The sequence below is a fragment of the Cucurbita pepo genome, chromosome LG14 (genome assembly GCF_002806865.2).
Source record: "Cucurbita pepo subsp. pepo cultivar mu-cu-16 chromosome LG14, ASM280686v2, whole genome shotgun sequence".
NCBI lineage: Eukaryota > Viridiplantae > Streptophyta > Magnoliopsida > Cucurbitales > Cucurbitaceae > Cucurbita > Cucurbita pepo.
In genome coordinates this window covers 1116734-1133186 of record NC_036651.1, presented here as the reverse complement: position 1 = coordinate 1133186, position 16453 = coordinate 1116734, and the positions used below count along the sequence as shown (strand labels likewise).

The 16453-nt window shown below is 34.1% G+C and overlaps 5 protein-coding genes across 5 annotated transcripts; 2 read left to right on the top strand and 3 right to left on the bottom strand.

Moving 5' to 3' along the window:
• Positions 1–248: 248 nt before the first annotated feature.
• Positions 249–979, top strand: LOC111810133 (classical arabinogalactan protein 1-like). The gene has a single exon (XM_023696715.1). The coding sequence runs from the start codon at positions 366–368 to the stop codon at positions 702–704; it is 339 nt and encodes a 112-aa protein (XP_023552483.1). The 5' UTR covers positions 249–365; the 3' UTR covers positions 705–979.
• Positions 980–1859: 880 nt separating this feature from the next.
• LOC111810132 (protein DMR6-LIKE OXYGENASE 2-like) lies at positions 1860–5137 on the bottom strand. The gene is made up of 4 exons (XM_023696713.1): positions 4808–5137; positions 4496–4731; positions 3063–3390; positions 1860–2244 (listed from the first exon to the last, which is right to left on the bottom strand). Exons 1-4 carry the CDS (start codon positions 5129–5131, stop codon positions 1996–1998), a joined length of 1137 nt encoding a protein of 378 aa, XP_023552481.1. The 5' UTR covers positions 5132–5137; the 3' UTR covers positions 1860–1995.
• Positions 5138–6995: 1858 nt separating this feature from the next.
• On the top strand, positions 6996–9989 carry LOC111810131 (root phototropism protein 3-like). The gene is made up of 4 exons (XM_023696712.1): positions 6996–7441; positions 7553–7622; positions 7723–9021; positions 9138–9989. The coding sequence occupies exons 1-4, from the start codon at positions 7323–7325 to the stop codon at positions 9690–9692; spliced, it is 2043 nt and encodes a 680-aa protein (XP_023552480.1). The 5' UTR covers positions 6996–7322; the 3' UTR covers positions 9693–9989.
• Positions 9990–10377: 388 nt separating this feature from the next.
• Positions 10378–12276, bottom strand: LOC111810363 (probable polygalacturonase At3g15720). The gene is made up of 8 exons (XM_023697070.1): positions 12145–12276; positions 11924–12061; positions 11584–11757; positions 11290–11497; positions 11109–11190; positions 10899–11007; positions 10695–10811; positions 10378–10611 (listed from the first exon to the last, which is right to left on the bottom strand). Exons 1-8 carry the CDS (start codon positions 12274–12276, stop codon positions 10378–10380), a joined length of 1194 nt encoding a protein of 397 aa, XP_023552838.1.
• A 1430-nt stretch (positions 12277–13706) lies between these two features.
• On the bottom strand, positions 13707–15488 carry LOC111810362 (probable polygalacturonase At3g15720). Its single transcript, XM_023697069.1, has 7 exons — positions 15357–15488; positions 15145–15282; positions 14870–15037; positions 14580–14787; positions 14399–14480; positions 14186–14294; positions 13707–13937 (listed from the first exon to the last, which is right to left on the bottom strand). The coding sequence occupies exons 1-7, from the start codon at positions 15486–15488 to the stop codon at positions 13707–13709; spliced, it is 1068 nt and encodes a 355-aa protein (XP_023552837.1).
• Positions 15489–16453: the final 965 nt, after the last annotated feature.

The window sequence follows — 16453 nt, the reverse complement described above, 5'->3', positions numbered from 1 at the left end:
CCCGCACCGCGGTAAGCCTAAGGCAACCCAGCTTGGATTCTTCACGAAAAAAAGACTATCTCTTTTGAGCTATGATTGGCTATTTTCAGCTTTACGGCAAACTTAAATTTGGGAGTTACATCTGCCGTTGATCACGCTGAGATCTTTGATTAGAATTTGTACTCCGATCTAACGGCTGGCGTGGCTTTTACCTTTGACTCTAAGGGTTTCACTGTTTTTTTCTTCCTATATATACCTCCTCCCTGCTAGTGGCTTCTTCTCAAACTCAGAACTCGCTTTCTATCTCTCTCTCTTGATTCCTTCATCTTTCTCTCTTTCTCTCTCTAGATTTTTGGTTTTCTTCTGAGTTTTAATCGTTTATCGAAATGGCGATTAGGAGTTTTGTGGTGATGATTTTGGTGGCATTGTTGATCGGCTCTGCAATCGCGCAATCGCCGGCGGCATCTCCGTCATTGTCTCCGAGGAAATCACCGTCCAAGGCTCCGTCGACGTCTCCGTCAGTGAAGTCGCCGAAATCCTCTCCGGCCGCGCCTACTCCGGCTTCTTCGCCATCTACTTCTCCGTCTCCGGCGGCTTCTCCTTCCTCGATCTCCTCGCCGCCGGCTGACGCTCCCGCTCCGTCAGGTAGCGGCGCCGCTTCGATCTCTTTCTCGGTGTTCGGATCTGTGGCCGTTGTTCTATACGCCGTCGTTTTGATGATCTGAGAGCAGTCAGATTTGATTAGTTCTCTGCGTTTCTCTATCTGAGTGATTTATTTATAGCAGCTTCTGAGTACATTTTATCTTGATTTTGTTTTTCTTTTTTCTTCTTCTTCCTTATCACAGTATCTTATGGATTCTATACTTTCCTCTTCTTCTTCTTCTTCTTCTTAATCTGATTTAATTTGTTTCATTGTTTCTAGCTATGGCGATTATGTGTTTGCTGTTAACGGATCTCTTCTGTATCTTCATCATATATTAATTTATAGTCACTTTTTCTAGATCCTTCTCATTTTCTTTCTTTTTTTATGTTCAGTTCATTAATTACTTGTTAAATTAGAAACGAGGATTTCACGTCTTTCCAGAATATCTTTTATAAGACGTAGTAAACTACTCTTAAAAAATTCTACAATATTGACACATTTTTATAAAGTTGAATTCTATTATCAATTGCACCTCTAATAAATTGATATGACATTGCTATGTTTTTTTAGTACCTTAAACTAAGCAATGCTTAGAAAACAAAATATGTTTAAGCATAGTCTAATTTTTAAACAAAAGATACACACTAGCTGGTGTGACACATGGACTGGAGTGCAATGTCGGCACACTTGTATCGTCCAATAATATCCTTGAAAAACTTACTTCAAAAGAATTCACCAACGTTCGTCCTCACTATGACACATGTATGTGCCACAAGGTAGCTTGTTTAGACTATAGAACTTACGGGTGATGGAGAGTTATCACGTCATTTAATAGGCATTTTCAAGCACGGGTCTAGACATGGTTTTAATCAATGATGGTGTCGTGAATCTATCCTACATTTCTCCAATTCCTTGAATCGAGCTTTAGAACTAAATCACTTTGAAAGAATTGATTATATGGAAAGAAAAGTAGTCAAAATAATTAAAGGAAGTGAATTTGAAACTTTTTAAATTATATTTTGACTAATTATTAAAAATATCTCTAAAAACTTTCAAAATTAAAATAAAATAGGTACCCATAGTTTTGAATGGGCACATGGGTTGGGGTTAGATGCTTCATATCTTGGTCATAAAAGTTGTCAAAGGCCCCATTGTACCTTTGGTGGGAGGACACATAACCCGAGTTTTTGGACGATGCACAGAACCCATTACTCAATGTTTAGATAACACTAGAAAAATCACGAGAGAACATGATAGATACCAAATCTGAAGTACTGTAACGGTTGAAAGTGTCGAAGATCTAAAGAGATCTCACAATCTTTACACAATACAAAGTGATTTAGAATCGAAACGAAACTCGATGTCTACCTATATCAAAGCAAACGAATACGATCCAAGCAAGATTTTCGTTCGAGTTTATTACTTTGAAGCATTTCCATATAATCTTTGTACATGATGCTCTTGAACAAAGGAGGACTGTTGTGTTTATGAAGCAATTCAGGGAGAGGAGCAACCAGTGTTTGAGATGATGGCCCAATTGCCATGGCTATGGAAATCCTTGTGGCTTTGTCATTCACCATTGCTCTGTGCAAAACGCTCTTGTATTTGCCATTGCTCATGATCTACCACACCCAATAAGGAAAACAAATAAATTCAAACCTACATTTTTATTCTTGTTACAGGGTCGAAATGGTCTTTTACATTCCAAGATTCTAAATATATTCCAAATATACCCTTGAAGAGTTCGACTTATAAATCTACAAGGTACATGTGACATTATTTACCAAATCAGTTATGTAAATTGATTCGACAGTTGATGCGTAATAAGGGTGTTCAAAAAACTCGATAACTTAAAAAACTGATCAACTCAATCCAATCCGTACAATTTGGATCGGGTTGGATTGGAGTATGAACTTGGATTAGGTTTAAGTTCAGATAAATGAAAATTTTATGAACTTAAATTTATTATTAATTTTAAAATATATATTTTTATGTAAAATACAATTATATATACTTATTTTATTTTTGTTTAACTATTTTGAAGTTAATTTTTCAAAATATATATTGAATTTGAATTGAAAATTTTAATTAAAGTTGGAAAATAAATAAATAACAAAATGTCCTAATTGAACCGAACCGAACCCAAAATATTCCTAATGTAGCTATAAATGAAATAACAAAATGGTAACGACTAATTTAATCTTCAATATAGATGTAAATGATATCACGTATGCCTTCTAATTTTTAAATATTCACGTCAATTATTCTCGTTTATTTTAATAAAAAATATACTTTTTGATGCAAAATTTCAAAACCATAAGGTATTTTTTCGAATAACTTTCAAAATTTAAGTGTAAAAAAGAAACTTTGAAGATCGATCGAGAAGTATAATTGAAACCTACCCTAATGTTCGAGATATAGGAATTGCGTGGGTGCGTACCTCGAGTTGATCGGCCGTGTTAACGAGTAACGCGTTGGGAATGGGATTGACAGTGAGCCATTGATGATCATGTAGGATTTGAAGGCCAGCAACATGGTTTTGAAGAAGAACAGTGAGAAGGCACTGATCAGAATGAGGTGGTAAGCCCCTTGCAAGCTGTGGCTGTGGACATGGTGGATACAAATTTGCTGCAAACAGTGTTGAACTTGACTCAAGATCTGCTGCTTTCTCTATGTTACAGGCTTCCAATCCCAAGCTCTCTGATATTCCTCTCACCAATTCTCTTGCCATTTCTTTGATTCTCTTGCTGTACTCTTCCAAGATCTCCCTGCAATAATCAACCAAAATGTTTCAGAATTCTCCCTTGTCGAGGGCGTGTCGAGCTGTTTGATATGTCGCCCGATTATAACCGTTCAAGCCCACCGCTAGCAGATATTGTCTAGCCGTTGATCTCATGGTTTTAAAATGCTTTTGTTAGAGAAAGATGGGATCTCACAATCCACCCCCTTGGGGCCCAACGTCCTCACTAGCACATTGCTCGGTGTCTGGTTCTGATATCATTTGTAACATCCCAAACCCACCGCTACTAAATATTGTCTGCTTTGACTCGTTACGTATTACCGTCAGTCTCGTAGATTTAAAACGCGTTTGTTGGGAGAAGTTTTCACCCCCTTATAAGGGATCTTTCGTTCTCTTCTCTAACTGATGTGGGGTCTCACACTCCATCCCTTGGGGGCCAGCGTCCTCGCTGACACACCATTCGTAGTCTGGCTTTAATACCATTTATAATAGTCAAGCCCACCGCTAGTAGATATTGTCTGCTTCGCTCCGTTACGTATTGACGTCAGCCTCATGGTTTTAATACACGTATGTTAGGGAGAGGTTTCCACACCCTTACAAGGAATGTTTCGTTATTCTCTCCCACTGATGTGGGATCTCACAATCCACTTCCCTTGGGGGCCAGCGTCATGGCTGACACACAACTTGGTGTCGGGTTCTGATACCATTTGTAACAACCCAAGTCCACCACTAGCAGATATTGTCCATTTCAGCCAATTACGTATCGCCGTCAGCCTCACGGTTTTAAAATTAAGTAGAGATTTCTACACCCTTGTAAGGGATACGTCGTTCTCCTCTCTAACTAATGTGGGATCTCACAATCCACACCCTTTAAGGGTCCAGCGTCCTCGCTGACACACCACTCGGTGTCTTGACTCTGATATCATTTGTAACAACTCAAGCCCACCGTTAGCAAATATTGTCTGCTTCAGCCTCACGGTTTTAAAACACGTTTGTTAAAGAGAATTTTCACACCCTTATAAAAAAATGCTTTATTCTTCTCACCAAACGATGTGAGATCTCACACCAACATACCTGAATCTTGTTGAACGTGAAAGCTCGATTTCTTACTAAAAAGAAAAAACACGACAAACCTGAATCTTGTCGGTTTAGGTGGGGAGTGAAACTTGGGATGAACCAAGACCTTCAAATAATCTCTCCAAAAGAACACCTCCTCCATCTTAGGATTGAAGCTGGTGCCATATCTGATGGGGTCAAGCACATGCTTTGTTTCGTACACTCTCTTCTCCTCTTCCGTTAGATCAAAAAATTCTCTACAAATCTCCACCATCTCCTTCATCAACCCCTCCCCCACTCCATGATTGATCACCTACAACGAGCTTATTAATTTAATATGACGAGGGAGTACTAAGCTTTTGAGTTTAGTAATAATTTGACGAACGTACCATGAAGAAGCCCCAATCATGGCAGGCCTTGCCAAGCTCATTGACCACTTTGGATCGTTGATGGGGAGTACCAGTGGTTAGGAGAGAAAAATCAATGGTGGGGATCGAATCTTCGACACCGTGTGGAGCTGCATCGGCGGTGGTGGCGACATCGTCTGAGTCGTCGCTGGTGGTGAAGATGTAAGAGGAAGGAATGGAGGCTAAGTTGGGGGTTTCAGCGATGGCTTTAACGCTAGGCAGCGCCATTGGACACAAGGTTCCAATTGAATAGCCTGTCATTTTAATACAAATGTTCAAAGATGTAGATGACTCATCAGTTGACATAGTGGTTAATCCATCCCTGTCTTTAGTTGATCGAATAGTTCACTCATTCTATCGGGTACCCAATTTTTTATTTTTTTGATTCGGGACATGTAACCTCAAAAGAATCGGGTCGAACTAGTGCACGTGATTCGATAGTACCCTATTTTTAGAACGTCTAGTGCCAAAATTCATTGAATAGGTAAATCGTCAAATCCCTCAAACGAAAACCTATTCTATTGTTCGCTTTGACCCATTATTGTCATTAGCTTCAAGATTTTAAAACGCATCTATTAGGGAGAAGTTTCTACAGTCTCACGAGGAATGTTTCGTCCTCCTCTCCAACTGATGTGAGATCTCACAATCCACCTCTTGGGAACCAACATCCTTATTGGCACATCGCTCGGTGTCTGACTCTAATACCATTTGTAACAGTCCTAGCCCACCGTTAACAAATATTGTCTAGTTTGACCGGTTACGTATCGCCATCAACCACACAATTTTAAAATGCGTCTATTAGGAAGATGTTTCTATCCTTTGAATGCTTCGTTCTCCTCTCCAACTGATGTGAGATCTCACAATATAGTTCTCACTCGTACGTCATCAAAAACATTCTTAAATTCTCTCTCTATATATTTTGATGTCTTAGATTGATGTTACATAGTTTGTTTTTTTTTTTACGAATTTGAATAGGATCCACACGAGAATAAATAATAATAATAATAGTTATTATCATTATTATAATTAATAAATGTGAAATTTCAATTTGAGCTGAAAAATAAAATAAAATAAAATAAAAAATGAATGTGAGTGAGTCATGGGAAGCACATTCTTATCAACAAGAGCCATATGTCAAGAGGTCCCTCCTTATCCACATCGCTGTTTGGCCAACACAATTATTATTTTAATTAATTTTTTTAATGTCATTTTAGAAATTAAAAAAAAAAAAACTAATATTAGTTATAAAAAAAATAAAAATAATAACTTGTCCTAATAGCGTTTATTAGATGAGTTGAATATTATAGTTCGTCATCTAATGATAAAATGTCCGGTGCGACGTAGATAACTATTTTGTTATTAGATCAATATTATTTAATTTGTATCATTATAGAAATGTTCATATAACTCGATAACCTCTCGATCCAACCTAAATCATAAAGGGTTATATTCTTTCGATTTGGATTGGGTTGAATTCTTTGAGAACCAAAATTCAATACAGTTTGCAGGTTGACATTTTTATGGTCAGGTCAACCTGACTAACCCTACTTTACTCTAAAATATATTTGAATTTATTCCAATAATTTAAGAAAAAAAAAGAAAAATCCCACACCACATGAAATTCAATCGTTTTCCATTTTGAAGATATAGTTTACATATTTATTAATTAAATTAATAAAAAGGAAAATCTCCCTTTACTTTGGGAAACAAAATTTAGTGAGATAAAAGAAAAGATGTGATAAATCAGCTTTATGAAAAATATGACCAAAATAGTGATATAATAGTGAGAAGGTGAGTACAAAAATTTATAAACGGTCCAAGTGCATTTTAAATGATTGATAAGTTTGAAAAATTAATATTAAATTATGTTTTGGATTAAAAAAAAATAATAATAATAATACTAAAATATTTTTATTTTTTAATTTTTGAAAACTAACCTACTCGACGTTTTGGACGACTACATTAAAACTTAGACATGCTACATGAACACGATCTGAAATTTAAGTTAACATTTTACAAAGATTCTACATGAACACGATCTGAAATTCATCAAAGCATTGAGGTTCAGATATTATTGAAATTAAAAAAAAAAAAAAAAAGAAAAATTATTATAATAACCCAAAAGAGGGAAAAAAAGGCAAAGGTTGCTATCTTTAAAAGATAATCTATTTGCTTTGGTAGCACAGGAGAAGCTCTGTTGGTGGTGCTTCCATGGCGGCCCCATTTTGGAGAAGCGAAAGAGAGGGAGAGCATCTGAAAGAAGCATTATTAATGCAAAAACAAAGCAAAGGGGATGGCAATCAGAATGATCCATCATCTACCCATCACCCCATTTACTTCACACCCACTGAAAAATCAGTGAAGAAGCCGACAATTCAACCACATAATTCCAATCATCCCATGTGGGTTTCACCTATTTCCCCTCTATATCGCTCTATCTTCTTCTTCCCCCTCTCCTCTTATTCTTCCCCCCTTTCTTTTCATCTGTCACTTTCCGATGTGGGAATCCGAGAATCATTCTGTTGGTTTTGGTGCTGGAGAGTACGACAATGGCGTCCCCCCTTCCGCCAAACACGCCCTCAACACTCACGGCTTCGACCTCAGAGGCAACTCATGGTACGGTTTCTTCTTCTTCTTCTAAACCTTTTATGGCTGCCATTTTCTCTGAATTTGTTTGATTGTGTTCTGTTGTGGCTGTACTCCTCCACCCTTTATGTGTTCTTGCAGGCATGTTGCTACTGATATCCCTAGTGACCTTTTAGTAAAAGTTGAGGGGGTGAATTTCCATTTGCATAAGGTGTTGTATAATCAATCTCCTCTGTTTTGAGAGATGCCTTTGAACTATGAATAGGGTTTTTTTCTTAATTGGGTTCCTCTGTTTTTTTGGGTGTATGAAGTATCCTCTTCTTTCTAGAAGTGGGAAGATGAACAGATGCATATATGAATCCAGAGGCTCAGATTTGAATAATAAGCTTGTTTTTGATGATCTTCCTGGTGGGTCTGAGGCTTTTGAACTTGCAGCCAAGTTTTGTTATGGAATAGCGGTTGATTTAACAGCAGCTAATATCTCTGGCCTTAGATGTGCTGCTGAGTATCTTGAAATGACTGAGGATTTGGAGGAAGGCAATTTGATATTCAAAACTGAAGCGTTTTTGAGCTATGTGGTACTGTCTTCATGGAGGGATTCCATAGTTGTGTTGAAAAGCTGTGAGAAGCTCTCGCCGTGGGCGGAGAATCTACAAATCGTTCGACGATGCAGCGAGTCGATTGCTTGGAAAGCTTGTGCGAATCCGAAAGGAATTAGATGGGCATACACTGGGAAACCCACCAGAGTTTGTAGTCCCAAATGGAATGATTTGAAGGATTCAAGTCCTAGTAGGAATCATCCGCTTGTTCCTCCTGATTGGTGGTTTGAGGATGTTTCAATCCTTAGAATTGATCACTTTGTTAGAGTAATCACAGCAATCAAAGTGAAGGGTATGAGGTTTGAACTGATTGGATCATCAATTATGCATTATTCTTCGAAATGGCTTCCAGGTTCGGTAACTGATACGACGAACGCCAGTGATGAAGGGAGTTCCAGTGCGACGAGTCACTCGAGCGGTGGCAGCAACAGTTGGAGAGGTGGGCTGCATATGATTGTGGCTGGCAACAAAGAAGATCGCTCGACGATTCAGGCGAAAGATCAACGAATGATCATCGAGAGCTTGATCAGCATCATTCCTCCACAGAAAGATTGTGTCTCATGCAGCTTCCTGCTAAAGCTGCTGAGAATGGCAAACATGTTGGAAGTTTCGCCGGCATTGGTCACTGAGTTGGAGAAAAGAGTTGGAATGCAGTTTGAGCAAGCCACACTTGTGGATCTTTTGATCCCATCTTACAGCAAGAGCGATACAACGTATGATGTTGATCTTATTCAGAGGCTGCTGGAGCATTTTCTTGTTCAGGAACAGACCGAGGTTTCGAGTCCAGGCCGACAATCGTTTTCCGATAAACATATGTATGATGGATCTCAAAGGGGTGTGATCCCAAATGCCAAGATGAGGGTGGCAAGGCTTGTTGATAGTTACCTAACAGAGGTGGCCAGAGACAGAAACCTTTCCTTGACAAAATTTCAAGTACTGGCTGAAGCTTTGCCCGAATCTGCTCGAACATGCGACGACGGGCTTTACCGAGCTATTGATTCATATCTTAAGGTAAGAAACTTACAAAGTTGTTGCATAATCTTTCATCAAGAACTGAAGCTGCAGTCATTTAAGATACAAGAATTCCCACATTAAGTGTTTTCTAAGTGAACTGGTGGTGATGACAGGCGCACCCTACGCTCACTGAGCACGAGAGGAAGCGGCTATGCCGAGTAATGGATTGCCAGAAGCTCTCCATTGATGCCTGTATGCACGCAGCACAAAACGAAAGGCTCCCGTTACGTGTGGTGGTTCAGGTCCTCTTCTCCGAGCAAGTAAAGATAAGCAATGCAGTTTTGAACTCGTCGCTTAAAGAAGCAAGCGACTCGCAATTCCAACCGTCTGTAACGAACCGAAAAACACTCCTGGAAGCCACACCACAGTCATTCCAAGAAGGGTGGGCAGCGGCGAAGAAGGACATTAACACACTGAAATTTGAGCTCGAGACTGTGAAGAACAAGTACGTTGAGCTTCAAACTGAAATGGAGAGGTTGCAGAGGCAGTTTGAGAAGGTGAACAACAAGCAGAAGCAGAGCTCTGGTTGGAGCAGTGGGTGGAAGAAACTGAGCAAACTGACTACTAAGATGTCAACTTTGGAAACCACAGAAAATGAATCCCACCATCCAACCATTGAAGAACACACTAAAAAAGTACACAGAAGATGGAGAAATTCAATATCATGACATATAAACATCAGGTAAGAGAAGAACAGAACAGAACAGTTTCCCACATTTGTTATTGTTTCTTTTCACTTCGAGTGAGTTTTGTTCCATTGTTTCAAGTCCACTAAAGCCTCCTGTTCTAGACATGTCTGTTTGAGACATATGACCAAATGTGTGGATAGATAAAGGAAACATACCTACATCTTTTTTGTGTTGAAACGAGCGGAATGTGGGAATTTGACCTCTTAATTGAGGTCATACGCTTTAACCCGTTGAGTTGTGCTATAAAATTTTTTGGTTGGAGTCTCGGTTTACCGATTTCGAATGGTGCTAATGTTTCTCATCTTTGGTTTAAGCCCAAAAATGCATTTTTTCCATTGAGTTTCAGGGCATTTGGAAGCTTGATGAAATGTGTTGTAAAGTACAAAACAGAACAAGAAGAAGCACATTGCTCAGCTATGTGAGTTTGTGGCATATAGAAGCTAAGTATCAATTACAATTTTATTTTGGAATATAATTTTTAATATTTTTCAATTAGAAATAAAATTGTTTAGAATAGATTGAGACTTCGAATGGCTCATTGACTTAATTAATTAGGAGAGCGAACATTAAATCCTTTCTCCAATATTACAATCCATAATATATCAAAATGCATCTATAAAATTTAATGAGATTTTGATAAATAAAATGTAATTTCAACCGAAGTTTAATGAGATTTTGATAAACAAGGTACGGGTGGAATGACAGATATAGCTCTTCCATCAGCATTTTGACAAACAGATTTGGCTTCTGTATCGGGAGTTGATGTCCTTATGTTCACATTATTCATAATAATGTTTGTGCAACGAGCTCGAGAACAATTCAATATAATTGCATTTTCATTTGCTGATGTTCCATGAACTTCACGATATGTCACATTGCTCACTTTTATTTCCCTTCCCTAAAAATAAATCAACATAAAAATAAATAAATATAAATATCTATGACGAAAATACAATAAGACAAAATTTATTTTCTGTGTACCATATTTTTCCTTGCGTATGCAAAAGCTGAGTAATATTGATCGATAATAATTGGGTTTTTTGTATTTTCGAGTATTATTTTCTCGAACGTGATGTTTCTTGCATATCCATATCCACCCTGTAATTATAATTAAAAGAAAAAGATTTAATAATTTTATAAGATATATTAAATACTACCTATAAATAAATTAAAATATATTATCACCTCCCAAGTCTTGATTCTAACTCCATTTTGAGTGTCTTTTAAGTGGCAATTTCTCACGTAGATATTTTCAACAACATTATAATCACCGTCCTTTCCTAAGCTCCCAATGCTTCATTCAAATAAACACCACGAAATATATAAAAAATGAAAATTAATTGAATTTCTATGAATATCAAACGTGAAAAAAAAAATACATTAGGTCATTTTTACCTTATGCCATGACCGGGGCCACAAGTGATGCCTACTATATTGATATTTGAAGATCCGTTATTAATAGCAATACAATCATCACCTACAATATTTAACAGTGAAATTAATAATAATAAAAATAAATAAAAACATAAAATTATGTACTTAATAATCACGGAGAATCTTAACATTAATTTAATACCTGTAGCTATTAAAGAATTTTGAATAAGAACATTTTTTGATTGGGAAATGTCAATTCCATCTGTATTAGGACTCTGCTCGGGAGCACTAATGTGAATATCTGAGATAACGACATTATTGCAATCATTTATGGAAATATGATTCTTGCCACTATTAATGTGCTTCATTTTACTAAGACGAAGCCCGTTACAGTTGTGGAAAAATAATGCCTGCACAATCATATAGTATAAATTTAACCCTGGGTGAAAATTATTCGACTAATTAAAAATAAAAAAAGGTTAAATTTTTTTTTTACCGTTGGTCGGTTGCAGTGATTATGACAATCTTTGTTCCACCATGAAGAACCTTGGCCATTAAATCGACCATCTCCTTGGACAGTGAGAGAATCTATGTTGTAAAATTGGACCCATTTATCTTCACCATCACTGGGCCATTCATCCTTGCTTGGAGCCATTAGAGCTCCTCCAAGCTATCAAATAGCAAAACAGTAAATAATAATCAGTGAAATGTCCAATATATTTTTAATTTCATGGTTGAAAATGTTTAATATGGATGAATTTAGCATATTTTTTTTAAAACAATAAAAAAAAATTTCAAACTATTTGATCGTTAATTTTTTAAGGAATACTATTTACGTCAAAATTGACTTGTTTGGACTTGCAAGGGCCCTGGAATTTGAGAGGTTTCAACAGGTAAGTTTTTCCAAATGGTACACGTAAAGTTGGGTTGTCTTCTATTACTGCACACGCGTCGTTCCAAGCTTTCAAAAAAGCCTTGACACAAAGAGAAACACAAAGAAAACAAGTTATTATAATAATAAAAAGAGAATCGATCAAAAGTAGTTTAAACTCCTTACTTCCGAGTCATCTGTTTTGCCATTTCCAGTGGCTCCATAATCAAGAACATTGAAGTAAGACAAAGCTGATACAGTCAACGATCTTAAAACAGTAACATAAAATAGAAAAATTACAGCAAAAAGAAGCTTCATTTCTAAGCTAAAACGAAGAATTTGGAGAGTAAAAAGACTAAAACAAGACGATTCAGTCAAAATTTGGATGAAGAATACTGAATGGATATGGCCATTTTATATAGAGGGGAGAAATGGGAAATGTAAATTTTAATTTTAATTTTTTTAAAAAAATAAAAACATATATTTTGGAAGATGAGGAAAATATGGAAGGAAAAATAATTGGGATTTGATTAAATTATGGGATTGATAAAAGCAAATCTCCATATATGGATCAACTTTGGTTTGGTTGAAATGTATTAAAATTCTATTAAAAAAAATGGAAAATTTTTAAATATATATAAATCACATTTATTTTAGGTAATTTTTTAATAAATATAAATCAAATTAATTTCAGGTGATTAATTATGGGGATATTTATTTGGAGAAATTAATAGTTTTTGTATGCATAGGTATTGTTATATGGTCCTAATTTGTAGAATTCTAAACATTATTGGTAAGTTAATTAGTTTTTTTAGTAAAATTAGTAATCTAATTAAGAGTAATAACGCTTTTATTTCATGGATATTTTTATATGATCCTGAACGAGAAATGGGTTTATTATGTCCCTAAAATTTCAATTTTTAAAATTTTTTTGTGAACATTAAGAGTATATAATAAATTTCGTAATTATTCAAATTTTTAAAAAATAATTGATATATTATGAATAAATTTAAATTTTATATGTAATGAAATTTTAAAATTTTCATATTTAGTAAATTTATAAAAATTTAAAAATATTAAATATGTCAAAAATTTATTAGAAAAAAAAAAGGTGGGATTAATTAAGTTTATATTTTTAAATGTAACATTATTTTTTTTAGGTTAATTTCTAAAGGATTATGAGAATTAAGATGAAAATATTTTAAAAATATAAAATTTACTCGAAAAATTATCATGCTATTTCAATTTTGTTAACAAAAAAATTAAATTTTTTTATCGAATTATATAAGTAAATGTGTAAAAAGTCTGAAGATTTACCAAATTTTGTCTGAAAGATTAAATATCAAATCATATAATAAATAAATATAATAATAATGTTTAAATCAATTAAAGTAAGATGAAAAGTAATGGGAAAAGGAATTTCAAGATAAATTTTTTAACTATTAACTAATTACTGTAAGATCACTCTTTTTACCTCGTCTCGATTCATTTTATTTTTTATTCAAACGTCAGATTTAATTATGTTATGAGCTTTAAAAAAAAAAAACTCTTCAATAGAATTTTAATTAGGATTAATATCAAATAACAAATAATAATTAAATAAAAGAAAATAAGTAAAGATCTTAAAGATCATGAGACAGGATTAAAACTTTGATTCCATTATACTTAATTTTGGAGAAGGAACATTAATTTTCCTTTTCTCCAACGATACATTAATAAAAATATCAAAAATAGTGATCGAAAGTTCACTAAGATTCTGATAAGCAAGAAACAGCAGGAACGACAGATTTCGATTTTCCAATAACATTTTGACAAAACACTTTGGGTTCGTCATTGGGATTTGACATTTGTATGTCCACATGGTCCAATATAATATTGGTGCATCTGGCTTGAGAACATTTGAAAGTAATTACGTTCTCATCTGCTGATGTTCCATTAACTCCGCGATAAGTCACATCCCTCACCTTTATGCCCATTTCCTATAAATAAGTAAACATAATTTTTTTAAAAAAATATTCATGTCAAAATAAGATGAATATTTTTTTTTAAAATGTAATTTATTAATGTACCTTATTTTCCCTTGTAGATGCAAAAGATGTGTAATATTGATCAATAATGATCGGGTTTTTTACATCCTCGAATGTTATTTGTTCAAATGTGATGTTCCTTGCATATCCATAATTATTTTTTTATAATATACATAAAATTAATTAAAACTAATTATCACCTCCCACGTCTTGATTCTAACTCCGTTTTGAGTTCTCTTCAAAAGGCTATCGCTCACATAGATATTTTCGACAGAGTTGAATTGTCCATCTTCTCCCAAGCTCCCAACGCTACATTCAAATAAAACCATACAAAATTAAATACGGAATTAATTAACCGTTCATAAGATTAGATTTTATGTAGTTTTTTTTATAAAAAAAAATGATATTTTTACCTTATACCATGGCCGGGGCCGCAAGTGACCCCCTTGATAGTAATGTAGGAAGATCCGTTGTTAATGGCAATACAATCATCACCTTCAATAAAAATGTATAAATATAATTATTTTTGTAGAATATGCATTAAATTCATATATATAAAAGTAATAGTATCGAAGAATAATACTAATTTGTTACCGGTTAACATGAAAGAATTTTGAATAATAACATTTGTTGATCTAGAAATGTCAATTCCATCTGTATTAGGACTGTCTTCAGGAGCATTAATGTGAATATCGGAGACAGTGACATCATCGCAAAAATTTATGGAGATGTGATTCTTGGCACTGTCAATGTGTTCCGTATTCTGTAAATGAAGCCCGTTGCAATTGTGGAAAAATAATGCCTGAAAAACCATATATTATAAATATCAAATTTTAGATATATACTCAATGTAAATTAAAACAAAATGAAATTTTAAATTTTACCGTTGGGTGATCGCAGTGTTCTTCACAACCTTTCCACCAAAGAGAACCTTGGCCGTTCATTTTTCCTCCTCCATTGATAGTAAGTCCATCTATGTCCACAAATTGGATCCATTTATCGTTATCACTTGGCCATGCATCTTTGCTCGGAGCCATTAGAGTTCCTTTAAGCTGCAAACTCACAATATATTTAAAAATCATATGATATAAGAAAATGTCACCAAAAAAAAATTTAAATTATATAGTTTTCATATATATATATGGGTAAGATAAATCACCTCGAAATTGACTTGTTCAGACTTGCAAGGACCTTCAAATGTGATAGGGTTCAAAAGGTAAATTTTTGCAGCAGGTACTTGCAATGTTGGAATGTCATCCATTGCTTCACAGACATCCTTCCAAGCTTTCACAAAAGCCTTATAACAAAGAGAAAAATTAGGGAGAGAATCAATCAATTTTTCATGGAAATAAAAGAGTTTAAATTACATACTTCTGTGTCATCAGTTTCGCCATTTCCAGCAGCTCCATAATCGAGAACATTGAAAGAAGATGAAGCTAATACAGTCCAGGAACTTAAAATGACAGTAAAAAAGATAAAACCCGACACAAAAATAAGCTTCATTTTTGCTAAAAATGAAGAATTTGGGAAGAAAAAAAGGATGGAAAGAAGAAGAAGATTAAGTTCAAATGTGAAAGGATAGGGAAAATGAATGGATGTGATGCATGTTTATATAGTGTTAAAATTGAAGTGGGAAATTTAAATTTTTTAATTTAAAAAAAAAAAAAATTTAGCATGAAAGGTTAAAAATGGAAATTATCAATTGAATAAGATTTGAATTTCGTTAAATTATAGGCTTGGAATATGCAATTTCCATATATAGATAAATTATCGAAATTTATTAAAATTTATTAAAATTAATTAAAATGTATTAAAATAAGGTTAATTAGGGGGTGGGGGCATTTATTTTACGTCTTTATTATTATTAATATTGTTATTTTGAGAATACCAATTTTTATTTTTAGAGATTATAAATCAATTTCATACCAAAAAAAAAATCTCATTTATTTATATTTTAAGATAGGGACATTTTCGTCCTAGATTCACACTTGTACAAAATTCATCATTTTTTTTAATATCACAAAATTCATAAATTTATTTTGGGTACTATTTAACTTAGAATTAATTAAATTTTCTGATAATTCTAAATAAAATGTAATAGAGATAAAATTTGGATATAGATAGAATAATTGTAGGTGTAATAAATTATTTTAAATTATTTTTGAAGTTAATACGGATAAAACATACATTTTTTTTGTAAAATACATGAAGAGAATGATTTGGCAAGTGGAGAGCCCGAGGGGTAAATTTGGTAATAGTCATATTTTTTATATAGTACTTGAAATTTTGATTTATATAAAAAAAAATAAATAATAACTGATTATAATTAGGATTTGATTAACTTATGGGCATGAAAGAAGCAATATTCATATATATATATATATATATATATATATATATCAATATTTATAGCATTTTGGGTTTTGGTAAAATGTATATGATTACGTGAACTAAAATAAGTAAAAAAA